Source organism: Cryptotermes secundus, unplaced genomic scaffold (assembly GCF_002891405.2).
Source record: "Cryptotermes secundus unplaced genomic scaffold, Csec_1.0 scaffold1164, whole genome shotgun sequence".
Taxonomy (NCBI): Eukaryota; Metazoa; Arthropoda; class Insecta; order Blattodea; family Kalotermitidae; genus Cryptotermes; species Cryptotermes secundus.
The window spans coordinates 56,009-76,016 of record NW_019731586.1 but is presented as its reverse complement, the minus strand read 5'-3'; the positions used below and the strand labels follow the sequence as shown (position 1 = coordinate 76,016).

The 20,008-nt window shown below is 39.4% G+C and overlaps 1 protein-coding gene across 1 annotated transcript in view; it reads left to right on the top strand.

Annotated features, from left to right (window-relative positions):
• LOC111867241 overlaps nt 1-20,008 on the top strand; it is a 59,227-nt gene that overhangs the window by 20,534 nt on the left and 18,685 nt on the right. The window contains exons 4-6 of the mRNA XM_033752601.1: nt 2,496-3,439; nt 4,319-4,540; nt 10,429-10,680. Coding sequence (XP_033608492.1) covers nt 2,496-3,439; nt 4,319-4,540; nt 10,429-10,680 — 1,418 coding nt within the window. The remainder of the gene's footprint in view (nt 1-2,495; nt 3,440-4,318; nt 4,541-10,428; nt 10,681-20,008) is intronic.

The window sequence follows — 20,008 nt, the reverse complement described above, 5'->3', positions numbered from 1 at the left end:
CAGGACACTTTTGCGTAATTGAAATAATTCCAATTTAATATTAGTAATTCTAATGACAGTTTTCACTTAATAGGCTTTATATTCTGATCTGTGACGTAATTTATTTTTATTGAGCAATTCCTTGAGATAATTGATAGTTCTGGTTATCCGATGACTGAACTATTCCAAGACCTCTGACCTCACACACGGGTGTTCGACTGCACGGATTCAGGCCCAAAACCAAAAGACCAGTATGATGTACAGTACATTCCTCCTGAATGCTGGTCTCAGTGTTATCGCTACCCTAATTTGTTGGGCAGTGTAAGAATTTAAGGCGAAATAAGACAGATATTCTCGTAGGGCAAAAAAATGTCCTTACATACGCACTACTACATGAGGGCTAATGTGGATGTCGAAGCATAATCCCACACGTATTTAAACTCGTCACTTGAGTATGTCGGGATTCAACGGTCAAGGAGCATTTTCCTTTAAGCGAAATAATTCCTGCACTGCGTACACAAATTTATCGAACTGGACAACTGAAGTAAGTTCCCTGCTCCTAGTGAACTTCTGTTGGGTGTGCGCCTTATGTGGTATTGCTAGAATTTTTCAATTTTGTGTCTTAAATCTAATTGCATATCTGAATGCATCTAGCTCCATCCGATCTCCGTGTAAATTATGTAAACAGCAAAATAAGCCATAACATTTGGTTCACTGAAAGTGGAGCAACGGATGTGAATCGGTCACACGAAATGTTCTAGAAATTTTCCTTAGTTTGATTCATAGAATACAGGGAGGTTTTTGGAGGGAAAGCCAGAAAGAAAAATACGACTAGGAACACCACAACGTAGATGTGTGGTAAATATGAAAGTGGATCTCAGAGAGATAGAATGTGATCATATGGACTGGATTGATCTGGCTTAGGATATGGTCAGGTGGATGCTCTAATGAACACGGCAATGAATTTTCGGTTTCCATAAATTGCTGGGAACTCCTTGACTAGCTGCTGAACTGACATGTTCTCAATAAGGGCTCAACTCCATGAAGTTATTATATGGACAATTAAAGAGGCATAGTTCACGTATAAGAATAAACGAAATGTAATAAAATCCTTATGAAAATATTCTTATCCTTATGAAAATATGTAGATAATTATGTAGGATATTTTTATTTGGTTTGGATATTAAATATGAAACGTAAGACAATAGACAGGGACCGAAGTTCTGCTGACACCCGTTAATATTAATGACATCTTTTCATCCACCAAAAAATTATAATGACGTGTACACCATTTCTTGCTCTTTTTCCAGTAACAAATATGAAATCTTGCCTCTTTCTTTGTTTCTGAACGCGATAAGAAGGCATTAGTACTCGTGTCCTTGACAACATACTTCACTCTGTGGCTTCAGATAGCACCGGTCACAACTTCAAGATAACGTGCACAGATAATGCTGACCACTGTCATATCTTCATTTTCAGAAGTACATTGATACACCGAGTGCTCTGCTTGCCTTAATATTTTATCTTTATTGAGATCGGGCCTTCTCTCTTCCTATTTCATAACTACACGTAACAACAGTGAGAAATCGTACTCTCGTTTGATACTACGAGTATAAGGAACGTGACATGCATAGGGATGATAGAAGCATGCACGTTCTAGTCAGAAAATATAAACAAAAGATACCACTCGGGGGGGGGGGNGGGGGGGGGGTTAAACATGAATGGAAGGATGATATTAAACTAGATCTTAAAGAAACAGGATATGGCATTTTAGCTGATCTTTTCCTGTCTCTATATATCTGTATTTTTGTTAGAGCATCCTCAGAAACCCAGAATGTATAACGTTTAATGAGAGGGTCAAGGGTGAACAATGGATTGGAAATGAGGCGAATGGAGCCAGCCACATCCTAATTTTAATTAATACACCGGTATTTGCCCAGAGAAACCAAGAAAAATCACACATTATCTCTGTCAGGTTGATACTGGCTCTGATTATCTCAATAAATTATAAAAACCAATGACGGCATCTGAAAGTAAATTATAATTATATTAGATAATTTTTCAATCCAGACAGGAGTTCATATTAACGACAAGAAGCCCCGCCAACTTCAGGATGTGGCATATAAAATACAAAATAATATTAATCAGTATCACAATGAGTTAACAAACATAACTTCCTATTAACAACTTCAGAGGATTAGTAGGCTAAATATGAGGAGAGACATTACACTTTCAAACAAGAACATATTTTGCCTATACAGTCATAAAATTTATCTGACTCAACCAGTAACTACTGAATGTGTTTTAAATATAACCATGACAGAGGATCTTAGAATTTTCTTTATACGTATTTCACTTTAATAACAAAAACACTGTCACGGTTACGACAATTTTCTTCTGGATGGTACTACAAATGTCTCTCTCGAATGATTCAATCTATCATTAAGATTTCAACTTATTTATCAACTACTCTGTTCGTTTACATTAATTCGTGTGGTTATAATCCTGTAGGTTTGACTTGAAGTTAGCATGGGGCTCCTACCTGAAACCACTCTTCTGGCCGTGGGTGCTGCTGTAGCCTCTCTTCTCACAGTGGTATATATCTACTTCAAGAAGTCCTTCAGTTATTGGAAGGAAAGAAATGTACCTTACATCGAACCAACATTCCCCTTTGGAAATTTCAGAAACCTGATGTTTTTGAAAATACATATAGGACATAAGTTCGTAGATCTTTACAAGAAGCTAGACGGTGAGAAATATGGAGGGACATACATGTTCACGAAACCTGAATTCATTTTCCGTGACCCAGAAATTATTAAGAATGTCCTGGTTAAAGACTTCAGTAGTTTCCATGATCGTGGCATCTTCACGGATGAACAGTTTGAACCACTTACTGTTCACTTGTTCCGTCTTCCTGGAAACAGATGGAGAAATCTTCGCGTTAAACTGACACCAACTTTCACTTCCGGTAAAATGAAGATGATGTTTCAAACTTTGGTTGATTGTGGGCAAGAACTTGGAGATATCTTACAGGAAACCGCCAGTCGGGAGGAGATTATTGAAATAAAAGAGATCTTGGCTAGGTACAGCACAGATATAATATCATCGTGTGCATTTGGCATCCAAAGCCATTGTCTCGAGAATCCAGGCGCTGAATTTCGTCAATGGGGAAAGAAAATATTCCCAACGACTATAAAATCGTCAATAACTGGATCTCTGAGTGCACTACTTCCCTCTATGGTGAGCTTCTTGAAGCTCAGAGGTTTAGAACCCAAAGTTTCAGAATATTTCCGAAGTTTGTTTGAAGAGACAATGACTTACAGGGAGAAGAACAACATTAAACGCAACGACTTTTTGCAACTGCTTATCCAGATCAAGAATCGTGGCAAAGTGGAGGAAGAACACGGTTACCTGGAGCAGAATGGCCATGGAGACTTGGAGAACAAGTCTGATGAGAATGGTACGTACTTCCTGTATACGTTCCGTGTAAATAAATACATTCATTCTTGTCCTGTATGGATGAGCTCGGACTGAGCATTGGGTTTCTCAACGAAATCACTCCACACATCTGTGGGTAACGTATTCTGCACACAGTTAAGAAGTTTCCTTCTACCACAACCTTCGAAACAGACATATATATGTATATATATTCTCACTTCCTCTCAGTCCTCAGGTATTTAATGGACAATTCTTTAACCCACCCAACTTAAGTTCACACAAAAGCATCATGCAATAAAATGTATAGAAATTACTAATGTGGGAAAATTTCTGTGCGAAGCGCACTTAATTTATTTCTTCTATTTATGTTATAAGCCGAAATATGCCTTTACAAAGCCATACAAAATTGGCTTCAATCAGTATATGTAGTGTTGGTTTCACTCTACGATAAAGTACTTACGACTTCCAGAAGTCAATTTTCCATTATAGCCGCAACTTATGACTTTTATTGTTGACACTATTGCTGAAGTGTAGAATATAAATCATGTGTACTCTTACCACAACATTCGTTTGTCTCGCGTCATGAGAAATTTACTGAAGAATTTGGAAATTAATACTGTCACGTAGTTTAACGTTTAGGACTTGATATTTCTCCCAGTGAATGATGTGTTAATTTAGTCTGTTATCAGAATAGAAAATGATATATTTCTTGCACGGCATAAGCACTGTTACCTGCATTACAAACATGAGGATTATGACTGTGACGTATTACTCGAATATTTGTAAATATTTAGACTAAATTATCCCTTGTTAGCTCCCTTAATCTGAAGTATGCCCTGTCATACTGCTTGCCTTTCAATATATGAAATTCCCATCATGCATTTAGCCCTTCTTAATACAGGTTTGTCTATGAACTTACTGGCGGCCCAGGCCTTCGTTTTCTTTGCTGCGGGTTTCGAGACTTCGTCAACCACCATGACGTTTTGTCTGTACGAGCTGTCATTGCACCAGGATATACAGGAACGTCTCCGGGAAGAGAACGATGTTGTGCTGAAGAAACATGAAGGCAAGATTACGTATGAAGCCATCCAAGAAATGGAATACTTGGATAAAGTTGTCTCAGGTAAGGCTTGCCCTTGGAAGAAAGTTCAAATAACACAAATTTGACGTAATTCATCAATATCGCCACAAATCCCCAGCTCTGTAGCCGCCTCCACATGCATACGAGTATTTTCGGGTCCTAAGTTTAACGTGTTTATGTAGTAAGAAAGCAAATAAGGGAATTTAGGAACTCCCTCTTTCTCACCTTCTTTCACGAGGTCATCCAAATGGCTACCAAGTTGTGAGACAGAAAGCTCAGCCCTAGTGAAGCAGAGATTAGCAAGCCCTCTTAATTTCATATTATTGAATGTATAATGGGTGGGCCTTCTTGGCTCTTGCACCGCGACCACAGTGATCTATTGTGCCTGATGTATTACTTCACTTCATAATATTTGAATCGAATCTTGAATATCGAACAGAAAGACATAGACTAGCACATGGCGGAACAGTCTTATAAGTGAAATCGTCAATTCAACAAAACAAAGAAACTTACCTGAATTTACAGCTATTGAAGTCACAGGAGTAAATATCCTAACCAGGAGAGAGAGTCACAGAATCAGTGCTGAATACGACCCACCTAGCCGACCATTTCTGATCCCAAGATCTCACGCCACTGACCCAGTACAATCAGCTGGCGACCGTAATGTTAAGCATAAGATGCGGCACTCTGGTCTGACAAACACCAAGGGCCATAATGTGTATGATCATGCTCTCCAATTCAACTACGGAATCATATGTCCGCACACTTCCACTAATTTCCCAGCAAACTACACTCATCTACCGGAAGTCCTCGAAACGGCAGTCATGAGAAACTCAGCAGTACCCATATAGTTTGAGCCCGTAGAAGCATTAAGCTCCGATCACTGGCCAGTTATACTCTTCATGGGTCTGAAACCACATGAAACTTCATTACCTAGGGTGGACTCCTCTGCAGTCAACTTGGTCTTCTGCAGGCATTTGCTGAAACATGCGATACTAGGAAAACCGAATATCACGTCGGTCGAAGAAATAGATGCTGCAATAGCCATATTCACATCAGCAATAAAATCAGCAAGAAACTCCTTAAAACCATATCATACATATCCGCGTCGAGATTCAGCCATTCCAGATCTCGGGAAACTACTGTGATGAAAGAGAAAAGCAAAGATAAACGTGCACAGCTGATCACAGGCAATACTACTTCTTACAACTATTTACGTGTACACAGCAGGATTCAAATATTCAGAAAGATATTGAAGATGCAAGTACAAGAAATATCTGAGTAGTTCACGGAAGAAAGGGACTGGCCTACACACCGCTGGGCAAAGCCACAGCAATAACAAAAGTATCAGAAGACCAGTTTCGCTCAAACTTTGAGGAGCAAAATTTCGACAATTTCTTATCTACAGATGATGCGAGAAGTTGCTGCTTGTCTCCATTTGCAACCAGGAACCCCCCAGTCCACAAAATCAAATTTTACGAATAATCGAGCACCTGGACAGACTCAAAGCCACAGTAACTTTAGCAATATTGACTTAAGAAATGTTATCTCTTAATGCTATCACACATTTAGGAAGATCACAAATGCTCCATTTCCTTTCCTCTACATTGCAAAAGCAGTGATGTAAGCAAATGTCATATAAAAACCAGACAATAATCCGTTTATTCACAGGACATGCGAGAGTTAGCTTAGTAGATACTCACTTACTTACTTACTTACTTATGGAGCTGAGCCCTTCTTGAGGAGAAGCAAAATCTGCAGCTTAGTAGATACCAAGGGCAAAGTAAACAAACCACTCTACACCAAAGTATATATTGCACTAATAGGTCATAAATGCATGCAACCTACAAGTGACTCACAAGGGTAAGTGTAACATTTTACAAAAGGAGCAGCACCAGAATGGGAAAACCACATCTGAAAATCTAGGTTCCCCGAGTGACCGATGCTTCTATCCACACATCATAATCCAATAATATGTAAAAATTAAAGAACCAGCAGGACATAGCAAGATAACCAACATGGTCCTGAAAAGGGCTTGGTTGTGCATATGTAGGAAAACAAAGGAGAGACGTAACGGGGTGTGCGTCTAGAGAAGCGAGCGGTGTGTGAGAGAAGACTTGTGCTTGCTATATAGGATAAATGTACAGAGGCAGCAGGGGAAAATCGGAGGAGCAGGGAGAGGGCAGAGTTGCTACTCTGATGATGGTCTTAGCACGTGACCCCACGGAGCACCCAGTTATACAGTCCTGTGAGGGAGGCTTCATAAAATATTTCAGGGATGAGATGAAGTTTCTACGACCTATAGACAGATACCTTCCTCCTTTTTCATATTCTGTGATGTAGTTCAATTTCAATGGCCTCCCTTATGATGAGATCTGTCGTGATAAAGGACTTAGAGGAGTATTCTTGCGACGTCACTTTATTACTCTTCCACGTAACTATAACATAAAGGTTGAAAAAGTCGTTTCAGAGTCGGTCCTTTCGTGTTAACTATTCTCACTGGAATCTCGAACTGTAGAACTGTCGAACACTCCGTGCTGGCTAACTGCTGGCTTCTGTCAACACACTGCCACTGTCGGCTTCCACTGGCTTCTGTCTGCACCACTTCCACAGCCGATATACATATACGTATGTATATATCCGAAAAGTGGAAAATTGTTGCCTAGCACTATGCGGACCGGCAATTTAAATATTTAATCACCCTGCGGACCGGCATTTTTATACCTACTATACCCTAACTTGTGCACTGTTCACTTTATAAATTGATAAAAAATCTCCTAATTAATTTTATGAACTAAAATTTTTGTAGAACACTTACCAGTGCTCCTAGAAGTGCTTGAGAGTGTGATATTTCTGGAAACATTCCCTTTTGTGAAGTGGCATTACACGCTTGCAAATGTAGAGAGTCATAGTCCATTTTTTGTGAACTGCGCAAACACGGCATTGCCTAGAAGGATGCTTCCCCTTGGAATGTTCACGCTTCACAATTTTCACGAGGGTATGTTTCCGCATATCACCCGAGAGTCACCCGGGAGTGTCCACATGAGGCCTGGGTGGGGTGGGAGTTGATGGGCTAGGTCGCCCTAAGTCTGTCTGACTCTGGTTCTGCCGCCACCATCTGGTCTGTAGCCCAAGCCGTTGTCACATTCATCAGAAATACTTTGTATTTCAATTTTGAATCAGGGTTTAGATTTTTGTAAACGAAAAATGAATTGAAAATGGCACAATTTATGAGCCACAAGGCAACTTTCACTTTTATTATCTGTGGCCACAATTCTTTGTTGACCCCTGTCACTTCCACTGTGTGAGTCACTAATCACTACCCCTCCACAAGGCACGTCAGATAGCTCATCGGAAAACAAGTCAGAGAGATGGTTTTGCCATCAACCACTTTGGTCCTTTGAAACATATTCCCCTCTCCTAACTTCCTGCCTGATACATAAACAGTTGGAAGGGGCAAAGTTTATTTTCTTTTGGAGTAGGGACCCTAGCCAGCCAGGTCAAGTTACTGAATATCTAGCATACATTCAGGAGATTTATTACGCAGTATTCATTGCAGTTGCATGGCGCCAGAGCAAGGTATACTGTGTTACAACCTAATGTGTACTAAAAGCCTGATATCATGCGACCGGTCCGTCACGTTTAAAAGCGAAAAGCCTGATATCATGCGTCCGGTTCGCAAAGTATTAGCAGCAGCGTCGTCCTCCGCTGTTACATCACAGCGGGGAAGTGTTTACCGTCTCGTTGCCTAGCACAGCTCCTCTGCTGTTGCGTCATTTCGGGGAAGTGTTTACTGGTCTGTTGCCCTTACCAACAGCAGCAGTGGCTCCTATGCTGTTACGTCACCGTCTCGGAACGAAAGGCGTGCGTTATCGCGTGGTGTTGAGTCTACGATTCCTAACGTGATCCATGTGCCTGGATTTGGTGAAGAGGATGTTGGTGATGAGTAGACGAATATTGTGACTCCAGGTGATGCTTTGAGGAAATTATTCGGATGTTCTTGACGGTGGTGCTGCTTCAAACTCGTGTCAATCGAAAAACCTGTGTATTCAATTCAAACCTCTAAATTGTACAGATGTACCATATTACAGACGTGAAGTATATTGATGGTACACCAAAATCCATCCTGGAAGCTGGATTGATGGGCAACGTAAACATGAATTAAGTCAATGAAGAAAGTCGTCTTCTGGGTTTAGGCGCCGTGTATTCTTCGTTTCGGCCGACGTTTCGGAGGAACGTATCGCCTTCATCTTCAGAGCGGGTGAATGGCTTGGAATGCAGAGAGCAGTAGCTGTAGTGATAGCAAGTGAAATGCGCTGCTTATATACGAAGTAGGCAGGGGGGTGGTTAGGTAGAGCGGACCAATAGGAGTAGTGGAGAGCGATTATGGCCATATATGGTGTTGTCTGCTAAGGGCGGGCGGGGAACGGCCAGTGAATCCAGGAAACTTGAGGTCAAGAGCACTAGGAAGCGCGGTAGACAAGAAGAACCGGTTGTTTGGGACAGGCTACTGACGTCAATGACATGACGAAGAACTGGTGTGGCTTGTTGGATTTCTCTTGAGGAAAGAGATGAGAGGCTTCCATGATTTGCTGAGACTGAACCCTGTTTCCTTGTTCATGTTGTTCGGATGGAGCTCGATCTCAACGGCCTCCATGATTATGCGATCTAGGTAACGGCTCTTACTGGTGATTATGGCGGTTTTGTGAAAGTGGATGCGGAAACTCTGAAGATGGAGGCGATACGTTCCTCCGAAACGTCGGCCAAAACGAAGAATACACGGTGCCTAAACCCAGAAGACGAACCCTACAAATGCCACCTCACTCGATACCAGACAGAGAATGTGAAGTCGAATTCAGTAGTTCTCGTGTGTAATAAGAAATATATCCAGAATTTTCTAACTCTTGCGAATTTATTGTACGCGCAGAACTGATGTCTCTATCCGAGATCACAAGAGATGATTTTAAATACCTCTCTTAAGAAAGCAAAAGTGAATACGTTATCAAAAGCTCTTCTGTTGGTTCCCCTTTTATAAACAACACATTAGACTCTGCAAAATTTTTACAGTGTGACTATGGAGATTTAAACTATAACAGTTGTAACTTCTTAAGGAAGGACGGCTTGCTACATATTGATATGAAATTTCTTACTTGAGTGACGTTCAGTAGGCAATCTGTAATATAAGACATGTGATTTTAGGTCAGCTGCATACAGTCTCGATTTGAATTTATTTCCATTTGCAGTACACAACACACAGCACATAGGAAACATCTAACCATAAGCCATACAACCTCAAGCTGACATCTCCCATCTTCGGGATGAATTAACAAGGAGGAGCTTAGCATTTTACATCAAATGTTTTAAATATTTTAAATATTTTAACTTTAGCGTTTTAACTTAAAAACAGTTTCGGATGGAAAGTGAGAATTGATAGTGTACTCAGCTATCCTAGCAAGTGTTGTGCTTTTACACGTCGACATATTGTAGCAGCGTCCACACAACAAACATAACTGTGAACATCATAAACAACGACAGTGTTTTCATAATTGTAGTAAGTGCCTCTGATGATGGTTGTGTCAAACCGAAACATGTAAGGCAGAAGTGATAAAGAAGTGACCTACAAATTCTTACACTCGACGGACTTTCTATTAACTTTGTTATTTCCATTATTTGTTTCCGTTCCTTATGTGGAGTCCAGCAGTCCGGTATTTGAAATAATTTTGTTGTATTCACTACTTTATAAAACATAAAGTTCTGTGTTCGTACTTAGGAAACAGAATTAACTGTAATAATTGTACATGCTCCAAAGCAACATATTTATCCAAGATTAACAATATTTTCTGAGAATGGAGAAATTACTTTCTTAATAATATAAGGAAGTAGTTACCATAAGAAGGTCCACACAATTTTCCTTTGATGGTCATTTCCAGAAACTCTTCGGAAATATCCACCGGTTACGATCTTAAACCGTGAATGTACCAAAGCCTACAAAATACCTGACACGGATATTGTTCTGGAGAAGGGAGTCTTAACGGCTATACCGGTCTTGGCCCTTCATCACGACCCTAAGTATTATCCTGACCCTGAGAGATTCGACCCGGAGAGATTCAGTGAAGAGGAAAAGGCGAAGAGACACCACTACGTGTATCTGCCCTTCGGAGAGGGTCCCAGGATATGCATAGGTAAGTTCAGTCTATCGAAGCACTGTATTACAAAGCAGATACTACTGATTGCGCCAGCAGATGATGCCTTGTGGGTGCTTAGAGGTGCCAGCAAAGTTAGATTGTAGCCGTACCAATGACAACACCAGCATTTTTTTTGTACTTTGTACTTTTGTACTTTTTCCGGAAACTACTATTACAATAGGTGTTTCCGGAAAAAGTATTGATGCCCTCTGAGGATGATCCGTAGGGATCGAAACATGTAAGGGTGGTGAGTTTTCAAGGGATAAAGCTTAAATAGTCACACTGGACGGTGTTGTTTTTGTCTTTGTAATTGTTAGTGTGACGGACCAGAATGAAACAAATCAAATTCATAGTAATTACGCCTATGACGTAGTAATGATAATTCAAGGGTGACTTAGCCCGATGCTTGGTTTCAAAAATAGGACCTGCTTCACTGCTGCAAAGACAAACCTGGAAGCACACTGCAGCGTTTTCCAGGAAATTCACCTCGATAGTTGCCCTACGGGATCATTTGGTAAAGTTGTACTTGACAGGTTTTGAACCCAGTAAGTCAAAAGTTGGAAGGCTCGCAACCCATGCTACTGGTATAATTTTTCAAGCAACTGTCAGGTCATCAAGGGTGAGAGTCCCTTGAAACAAGAAGATGACTGGAGCAGTGAGAATTAGGGTATAGTCCCAAAATTCAAATTGTTCCAATCAACAAATTAGGGTAGTGACTTGTAGGCGGAGCTGAAGCTGGGGAGACTTCTTGCCTCAAAGCAGAGTCAGTCTGGTAAGTATTCTCTGAATAACTCTCCAAGGATACAGCCGTACAATTATTGTCACTTTAAGTTGGGTGCAAATGTTTAAGTTGAAAGTAAAATCATTTCGAATTGTCGTAATAACTCGCCAAGGATCCAGCCGCAAAAATTAGTGGGATTCCAAGTTTGCTTTAAGTGTTTAAGTTGAAAGTAAAATTATTTTGAAGTGTGGTACTGGAATAGTCGTTTAATCATATTAAGTAGATTTCTCAAGTCTGAATCTAACTACCGCAATAACCATTCTTGTTGACTGAAATATTAAAAGTGCTCCTCAACCACTGTGGCGTAGTGTATAGCATTAGTGACTCTTGCCTTCTCGCTATCGCGAAGCCTGGATACACCTGAGACTGAATCTCATTGACCTAGTGTTAAACTGCTACCTATCAACTGTAGTTTCAGGTTCACCCCACTTTGCCTTCCCAAATAGCGAGTCTTTATAATAAGTTTACGGGAACCTAGCCTTCACTGTAACCCATGCCCCGTAAACTACCCACATTCACAATAACAACAAGGGGAATAAGAGGTCGATAAGAAAGACGCAGCAGCAACCTGCAAGCTCGACATAGCTACAGGTGAGAAGGAACTGTTACAAAGAAATCGCTCCCAAAGGTGGGCAGCAACCAGCAACGTGGGGCCAAGCGTGGTAATGGATAATTATAAGACCAATAACATCACAAAATACTATAACCAGTATTGCATAACATGCCCTTTATATTGATTTGGTGTTTCATTTAATTTGTTTTCTAGTTTCCTGAGCATGAAGACACTGCACACTCGAGAAATATATAAAATGAGGACATTTGTAATTGAAGCACTTCATTAAATATTGTTAGGATAATTAAAACTGGAATAATGAGATGAGCAGGAATACAGTATTAAAGGGAAAGGTTAGGAATTTTACTCAGAAACCTTAAACAGAATAAGAGACCTATACAAATCTGCGTGCTAATATTCGGATAATTCGTAAATATATAATGCATAATGATGCCGATTGAGAAGAGATCCCAGTGATAGGCAACTGTGAAAACGCCGAAGAAACTTTTAACTTTCATAATTTCATTAGCAAATTAATCACTGCAGGCCTCTCGGGGAGGATACTGTTGCGTGGTTTTAATTAGTTAAGACTTCCAGACGCCACATAATGCTGTCGCTCCTCGGGTATGTACGACTTTCCGATATTAAGCAATGCTCACACTTGTTAGTTCATTACATCGCAAGATGCCTATTTTTCTTACGGAATGCTGCATAAAAGTAAACGTTATGAATTTTATGCATGTATGTAGCAAACTATAATCTTCATTCTTAGCGCCATAACCCAATTAAAGTTATGGCTCCATGTAATCTTAAACCTACTCAGTCATACGTTAAGGGTCCCTTCTTGGGGGATCAGTACTTCGGGAGCCATATCTTGATGGAAATGTACGAAGTGCAGAAGAACATGGGAATTTAGTTGATGCCCCATCCGGGTTCGAGCGCATAATCCCAGCCGAAGAGCTTGTTTAAACCATGGAACGGCACTCATTTCTACGGAGTTCTAATTTTCTTTTCCAGGAATGCGGTTCGGTCTGATGCTAACCAAGGTGGGACTTGTCTCTCTTCTGTCCAAATACCAATTCAGTCTGAGTGAGAAAACTCCGGTTCCATTGGTTATGGATACAAAGCCATTTATTTTGGCACCTGCTGGTGGAATGTGGCTGCAGATTAAGCAGCGCGCTGAATATAACACTATTTAATATGGGACACTAAAATTACATCAGAGACTGGTTTCTAATTAAATTAAATTCTGTGACAATTGACTTATCATTCAGACATTTTGTGCTGAATTTGTTCACCGTCTGAAGCGTGATGAAGATCCATATTCTCACATTTGTAGACTGTTTCCGAAATGTTGTTTATTTTATTTATACATCAGGCAATGACAAAGCCCAGCATTTTGTTTCTCTGAACTTGTTTCGCGTTCACCCTTAGTATAAATCAGTTCTTAAATATCCAGTCGGTAATATCAAAGTGAAACCAAAGGGCAGGTGTATGTAAACATTTTAATGGTACGTATGAATTATAAGTATCTTCTTTTGAACAGAATTACGCACTATAATTTTCTCTTCAAATAAGATAAAAATAAAGTTATTAATTTTCTTAACTGTAACTACAAGGAAACGAACGGTGAAAAGGGCCAAAACCCATCTGTACTTCTTGGATAAGAGAAAAATCCAGCCCCCACTTAATTGCTTTACCGGCTGAAGTACACGTTGAAGAAATTCTGAAAGGAAAACTTGAATCTCTGGACGGCTCACCAAACTCAGGTTCACATGGCATACACATAAATAATTCAAAACCTCAGTAATGTAATTGTAACCGTCACATCATGTGACAAGCACAATATCAAGTGTGGAGGAAATTGTACTCCCAATTATTAGCTAAAAGCTTTAAGTAACTTATTAATTCTAGATTTCATATGCTGTTTTGATGGGTATTCTATAGTCGAATCTCCTATATACTTATGAAATTAGTCAGTCAGTCAATTTGCTTATAATTCCAGCTGTTGCACACAGTTACTGCCAGATTGTGTTCCCCCTGTTACTTCTATTTAGTTTCTTGGTTTACGTAATTTGTTTCTATTGTAGGAAGCACTGGATGAACACTTTGTATGTTTCTATTAATGTCATGTCTCGATGAACCATGTACATGGATACAATAATAGTTACCAAACAAATTTAGCACTATTAGATTTAATGCCCTGTTCCTGAAACATCTACAGGTACATGTAGATGTTTCCTACAAGTTCTCACGTTTCCAGTATATCTACGTCCTTATGATTTTATCTCAGTTTGCTGTTTTGTATTCAACTTAATTTTACTCGATCTGTATGTTTCTGGGCAATTCCTTTCATGCTCGGAAGTCTGCCCCATAAATTCTTGAATATCTTCAATTTTTTCGTGTTTGTTTATACGAGAATTGAACATTCTTAACAAGAACAGTCGAGATATGGCAGTTAGTGCTCATTGTCCTGGTCCGGAGACTTGCAACATTAAATAAAGAGCTCCATTACATTTCTCTTTTTGCCGGTAAGTTACCTGGTAATACCCGTTGCTTGACCACGAATACTTCCTTCTAGTTCCGTTTCACTTTTTCACTGACGACCAATTTTCAAGTGGACGTCATGTCCCATCAAGATTTAATGGCTTTCAACAGAACAAATAGAATAACTTAAAGAAATATAGCAATATACGTGTGTATTGTTTGTTGAATTGCAATTTCAGTTACCACATTGACCTTCATCTTCATATAAGTGGTTACTATATGTACCACTTACGTAACTTTAAGAATCTCTTAATTTATTCATTGTGGTATAGACGTATGTTTCTTCTCAAAAAAGAGATATGTTTCACTAACCCGCATGAACCGATGGGACTTTAAAATAGAGAAGGATTGCATGTTTCTGCGAGATACGAACTGAAAGTTTAAATACTAATTAAAATAAACTATTGCTCCAAACGACTGCGCACTACATGTTTCTTGACATCACCTTATTCCGAACTTGGTAAATACCAAAGATAACCTCAACAAAACTACGGATTACGACTGAAGAACGGAGTTCTTTTGTTCAGTATGGAAGGAATGATACGACCGAAAGAAGAGTTCTTGTTCCTGTCAGAGTAATTACACTTCTGCATTCATTAAAATCCTAAAAAAATAATTAGTTTAACAAAATATATTTCATGATCATATAGTAGAATGTATATTGTCACTTATCCGGGTTTTTCGTGACTAATAAGAGAATTTGGTGATTGAATTTATCGAATTTCATACAACTGGTTACAAGAGTATACCAGTCACTATCTGGCACACTGTAACCTTCCGACTAGGCACTCCAGGGGAACTATTCTGACTACCGACAGAGCTGTCAAAGTCATAGTAAAAGTCACATTGCCACTGACGGTCGGTCAGTCAGTCAGTCTTGGTGTCGAGCACAATCCGGGGCTTATGACCACATATTTATTACTGTTTGACAGTTACGGTCCTGTTTTTGTGGGGTGTCCTCTTTGATGAGAGGACGGGCATGTCTTTTGTCAGAGTCATTGTCTGTAGTAGTAAGTCATTTTTTATAATATAAAGAATTTTTACATTTTACACGTACATATATTAATAAATGTATATAAAATACATTCTCGTAATTTGTACTCTTCTCCAAGTATAATTAGAATGATCAAGTCAAGGAGGGTGAGGTAGGCAGGGCATGTAGCCCGAATGGGGGAGATGAGGAATGTGTATAGGATATTGATGGGAAAGTCAGAAGGAAAGAGACCACTGGGAAGATCAAAGCGTAGGTGAATAGACAATATTTAATTGGATCTTAGAGAGATAGGATGGGATGGTATTGATTGGATTCATCTGGATCAGGATAGGGACCAGTGGAGGGCTCTTGTGAACACGGTAATGAACATTCGGGTTCCATAAAATGCTGAGAATTTCTTGAGTAGCTGCAGAATTGGCAGCTCCTCCAGAAGGGCTCAGCTCCATGAGTGAGTAAGTAAGTAAGTAAGTAAGTAAGTAAGTAAATATAAAATATATTCAGGGCCTCTGTCAGTCCAAGTTCAGTACAGCAGATTATGCCCTATTTCTCGTAGCTTTCGCTACAACGGACTCAATTGAAATGTCGTATGCTTGACCGCCGCCAAGTTTAAGCATCTTATACTTTCTATATCTGGCTTCGCCTTGTCTAATATTGCGAACATTTTCGTTATCATAATTTTGTATGACTTCTGCTTGTTGCCCGCATAATTTTGTTATATAATCATATACTACGGAATTTTGAAAGCTATAGTCAAAATTACCCAATTGCTAACAAGTGTGTGCCTTGGAAAATTGCCAGTGGTGCGGAGAACATTTTTTTGTAGGCGCCGAAATTTCATAAGTTGCGTAAATTCTCAAGCGGGAGTAGCACAAGTCATTACAGAACTTATGAGGGATTTGTGGAGAGTCAGCTAAATGTGAGCTCTTAATCGCTCAATTTTGAATAGGGAATACAATGTTATAAACATTCTGAAAGCCTTGCCTTCGATCTTTTCTATGTGCATTCTCCATGTAACTCCCTTATCAAAGATTACACCGAGATATTTTACACTATTTACAAATGGAATATATCTTCCATTCAATGTAAGATGAGATAGACGGATGACTATTGCGAGAGAGTAGATCCGCTGAGTCTTTATCTTGTTCAATTTTGATGTCCCAGCGTTCACACCAGGTCTCCATTGAGCTGAGACCGCGCTGGAGGTTTCTAACAACAAAAGCCTCCTTGCGATCTGTCGCATACAGACACGTGTTGTCTGCGGAGAGGGATAGATGAACACCATCTGTTTGGGGAGCATCATCTAGGTACATATTCAAAAGAATAGGGGATAGGACAGAACCTGGTGCCAACCTGCTTGCACTTTCCTTCGCACACAACTGTCAAAAGTTAAAGTCAAAGTCACATTGCGACTGACGGTCAGTTAGTCAGTCAATCTTGGTGTCGAGCCTAATCTGAGGCTCAAAACCAGATATTTATTACTGTTTGACAATTTAGGTCTTCTTATTGTGGGGCACCTTCTCTGACGAGAGGACGGATCTGTCTTTTGTCAGAACTGAACTGTCAATTATTTTCTTCTACTTATAAAGCCTCTGTTTGGACAAGAGCGCAGAAAACACATCCGTTGCCTAGCAGTATATATAGGCGAACCATGTAGGAAACACCTCTTACTACAACGGTTCTATGATTGCGTATATACTGCGGGCTTGTTTAACAAGGTTCTCCCTAGTAATGGGACCACATAACACAATTCCTGCTTATCCGATGACTGAACTATTCCAAGACCTCTGACATCATACAAAAGCAAGTTGCCTTGAATAGAGGTTCCGGGCGAAATTCGAATCCAGGTTTCGGTGTCCACTGATCGAACACCGTTCGCTCGCTAACTGCGATTAGTAAATTTTTAAATTTCTTGATAAATTCTACATTACATATAAATGAATATATGGATAAGTATAGCGTTTTATCGTGGTGTAATTACAAGATCATATCTATTGCAATGCTTCTGTTCCATCTATCGAATTAAAATATGAATAACTTGTAGCTACCGACTTACTAGAGGTTTGTTGTGACAAAGTTGAAGGACTTGCACTGGAGGTCATATACTTGTTTGAATCATTTAAATATACTTTAAATTTTTGTATTGGGTTTTTACTCAGATATGTCTGATAAAGTTAGGACTGTTTTTCGTTTCAGTCCATGTATATGTTCGATATTGTCTAATAGGTTCACTACTAAAGCATTAGTGCGGTTTACTAATTTTCATAAGTATTTGGGACTACACAATTTTATTTCACCGGACACTGTGATCATTTGTAGATCATCATGGATCCTATGTTGTTTTATGTACCGAGTGCGTTCAGAATGAATTGGAGAGCCTTGGATTGAAAGCGCTGGAGGATTTCGATGTTGGAATTGGAGACTGTGCCCCAGAGTTGAATTCGTATCTTAATACGTATATTAAATTAGAAGGTCTTTCCAGTGTGACCGTATTTCAAAGAACAATCCAAATATTTTATCTGATATATGCCATTATTGTTATATTTTTCGGTCTCTGTGTGCTGTTTCAGTATGTTGCTGATTGTGTTTTTTTTTTGTATGAGAAGCTATTCCGAGTTATATTTTTATTAATTATTTCCGCAATGCGTAAAAATGGCCTATTTTATTTCTTGATGGTTTAGATCTCCTTGTGCTGTTTCTTTATGCGGTATTGGTTTCGTAATTTGATTTGTGCTGTATCCATTTTTGTATGGTGCTCTTTATCGTGTTATTTTCTGTTTGTTTTGTTTCTCTAAAAAAAAGAAGAAAAACATGATGATGGGTCAAAGCACTGCGCGGGTTTCTTCCATTTACCAACATAAAATCCTGCCCTGTCATGTTTGCGAAACAGATACAAGACAGTTGTACCCTTGACCACTGCAGGCCTAGAACACACTGTGACTTGAGAACGGCACCGATCGCCACGTTAAGTGGGATACTTGCAAAGGTAACACAGATCAGAGCGATACGTTTCTCGGAAGCGAATTTACTGTATACTGATACGCCAGATTCTCTGCTTGACTTAATGTTGTAGATGTATTAATTGGTGGCATTACATTTATCTAATTTGATCTGTATATGTAACAAAAGTAAGATATCTTATTCTCATTAGTTATTATGTGTAATGTAGCACGTATGAAAATATCAGATATGGATGAAAATGTTATCTTAATACATGAAAATAAGAAGTCACTTGGAAAAATTATACGTATATTACAGGACGATATTACAGGAAATTCTGGAAGACTGAATCGGCTTCTTTCCCTTGATACGCAACTGACCGCATAGAGAACGTGAAATTATGAGAAACCAGTGGCAATCAGAGAGCATGGTGCTCCCATAAACGTAAAAATTTTGGGGAATACACGGAGAAGCAGGGAGCAAGGTGACCTCACATTTCTGAAAATTAGGGGGGTACACATTGACCGATAAACAGACTGCGAAGTGATCCGATAATTCTCCTTCCATATTATAAAAAGAAGAAAATTTGTCCACAAATACACGTATCATAGTGAAATTGTGTGTGAAGTTCGGAACTGGATACTTACACAGAAGAAGTTCGAGAAAGAAACCTTCTAACGTGTGTGGAACTGCTTCTTCATAGTCCGGAGGCACAGGGATCACGTCTATCCTTGCTGAGTTTCCAGTGGCACCTGCCTTACTCTCTCGAAGCGAACTCCCGAGTATTTAATTTGTTTCATTCTGGTCCGTCACACTAACAATATTATAAAAAGATACAACAGTTCCCTCCAGTGTGCCTGGTGAAGTTTTCTTACTTCAATTCTTCACGCCCTTACGTGTTTCAGTCCTTAGAGACCATCATCAGAGGGCCATCGATACTGTTTGGAAACCACTATTACAATAGGTGTTCTGAGTGTTAAAATATATATACATACAATGCTGACACTACACAAATGGATACAAAATCCAAAATTTTCACAACTACAGCTGCTGTCTTGATATATTAAAAAATTTTAAACTTTTGTTAGTTAAGTCACAGACACAAGAAGTATAAATACGAGCGCAACACACCCTAGAACAGTGTTCCGCAACTTTTTTCTACTCGCGGCCCACCATTGAATATCAATGACTCAACACGGCACACCAAAATGTTATTCCCCTCAAAAATGCATAATATAATAACAATTAATGAACTTTAATTCACTGTAGAGTGTAGAAAATACACTTCTATTACAATTAAAGTAAATACAGTAATTCTACTCATACCTTCAATGTGATATTTGCGCCTGCTTAGCTGCACACAGGCGACTGATCCGTGGTGGAATCGTCGACAACGCAAGTCTCATTTCTTCATCGATGGATTTGAGCCGCTCCCACTTTAATGTCTTAATTTCAGTTAACGTCGAGAAGCCCAATTCACACAAATATGTAGTTGAAAATGGCAATAACACAT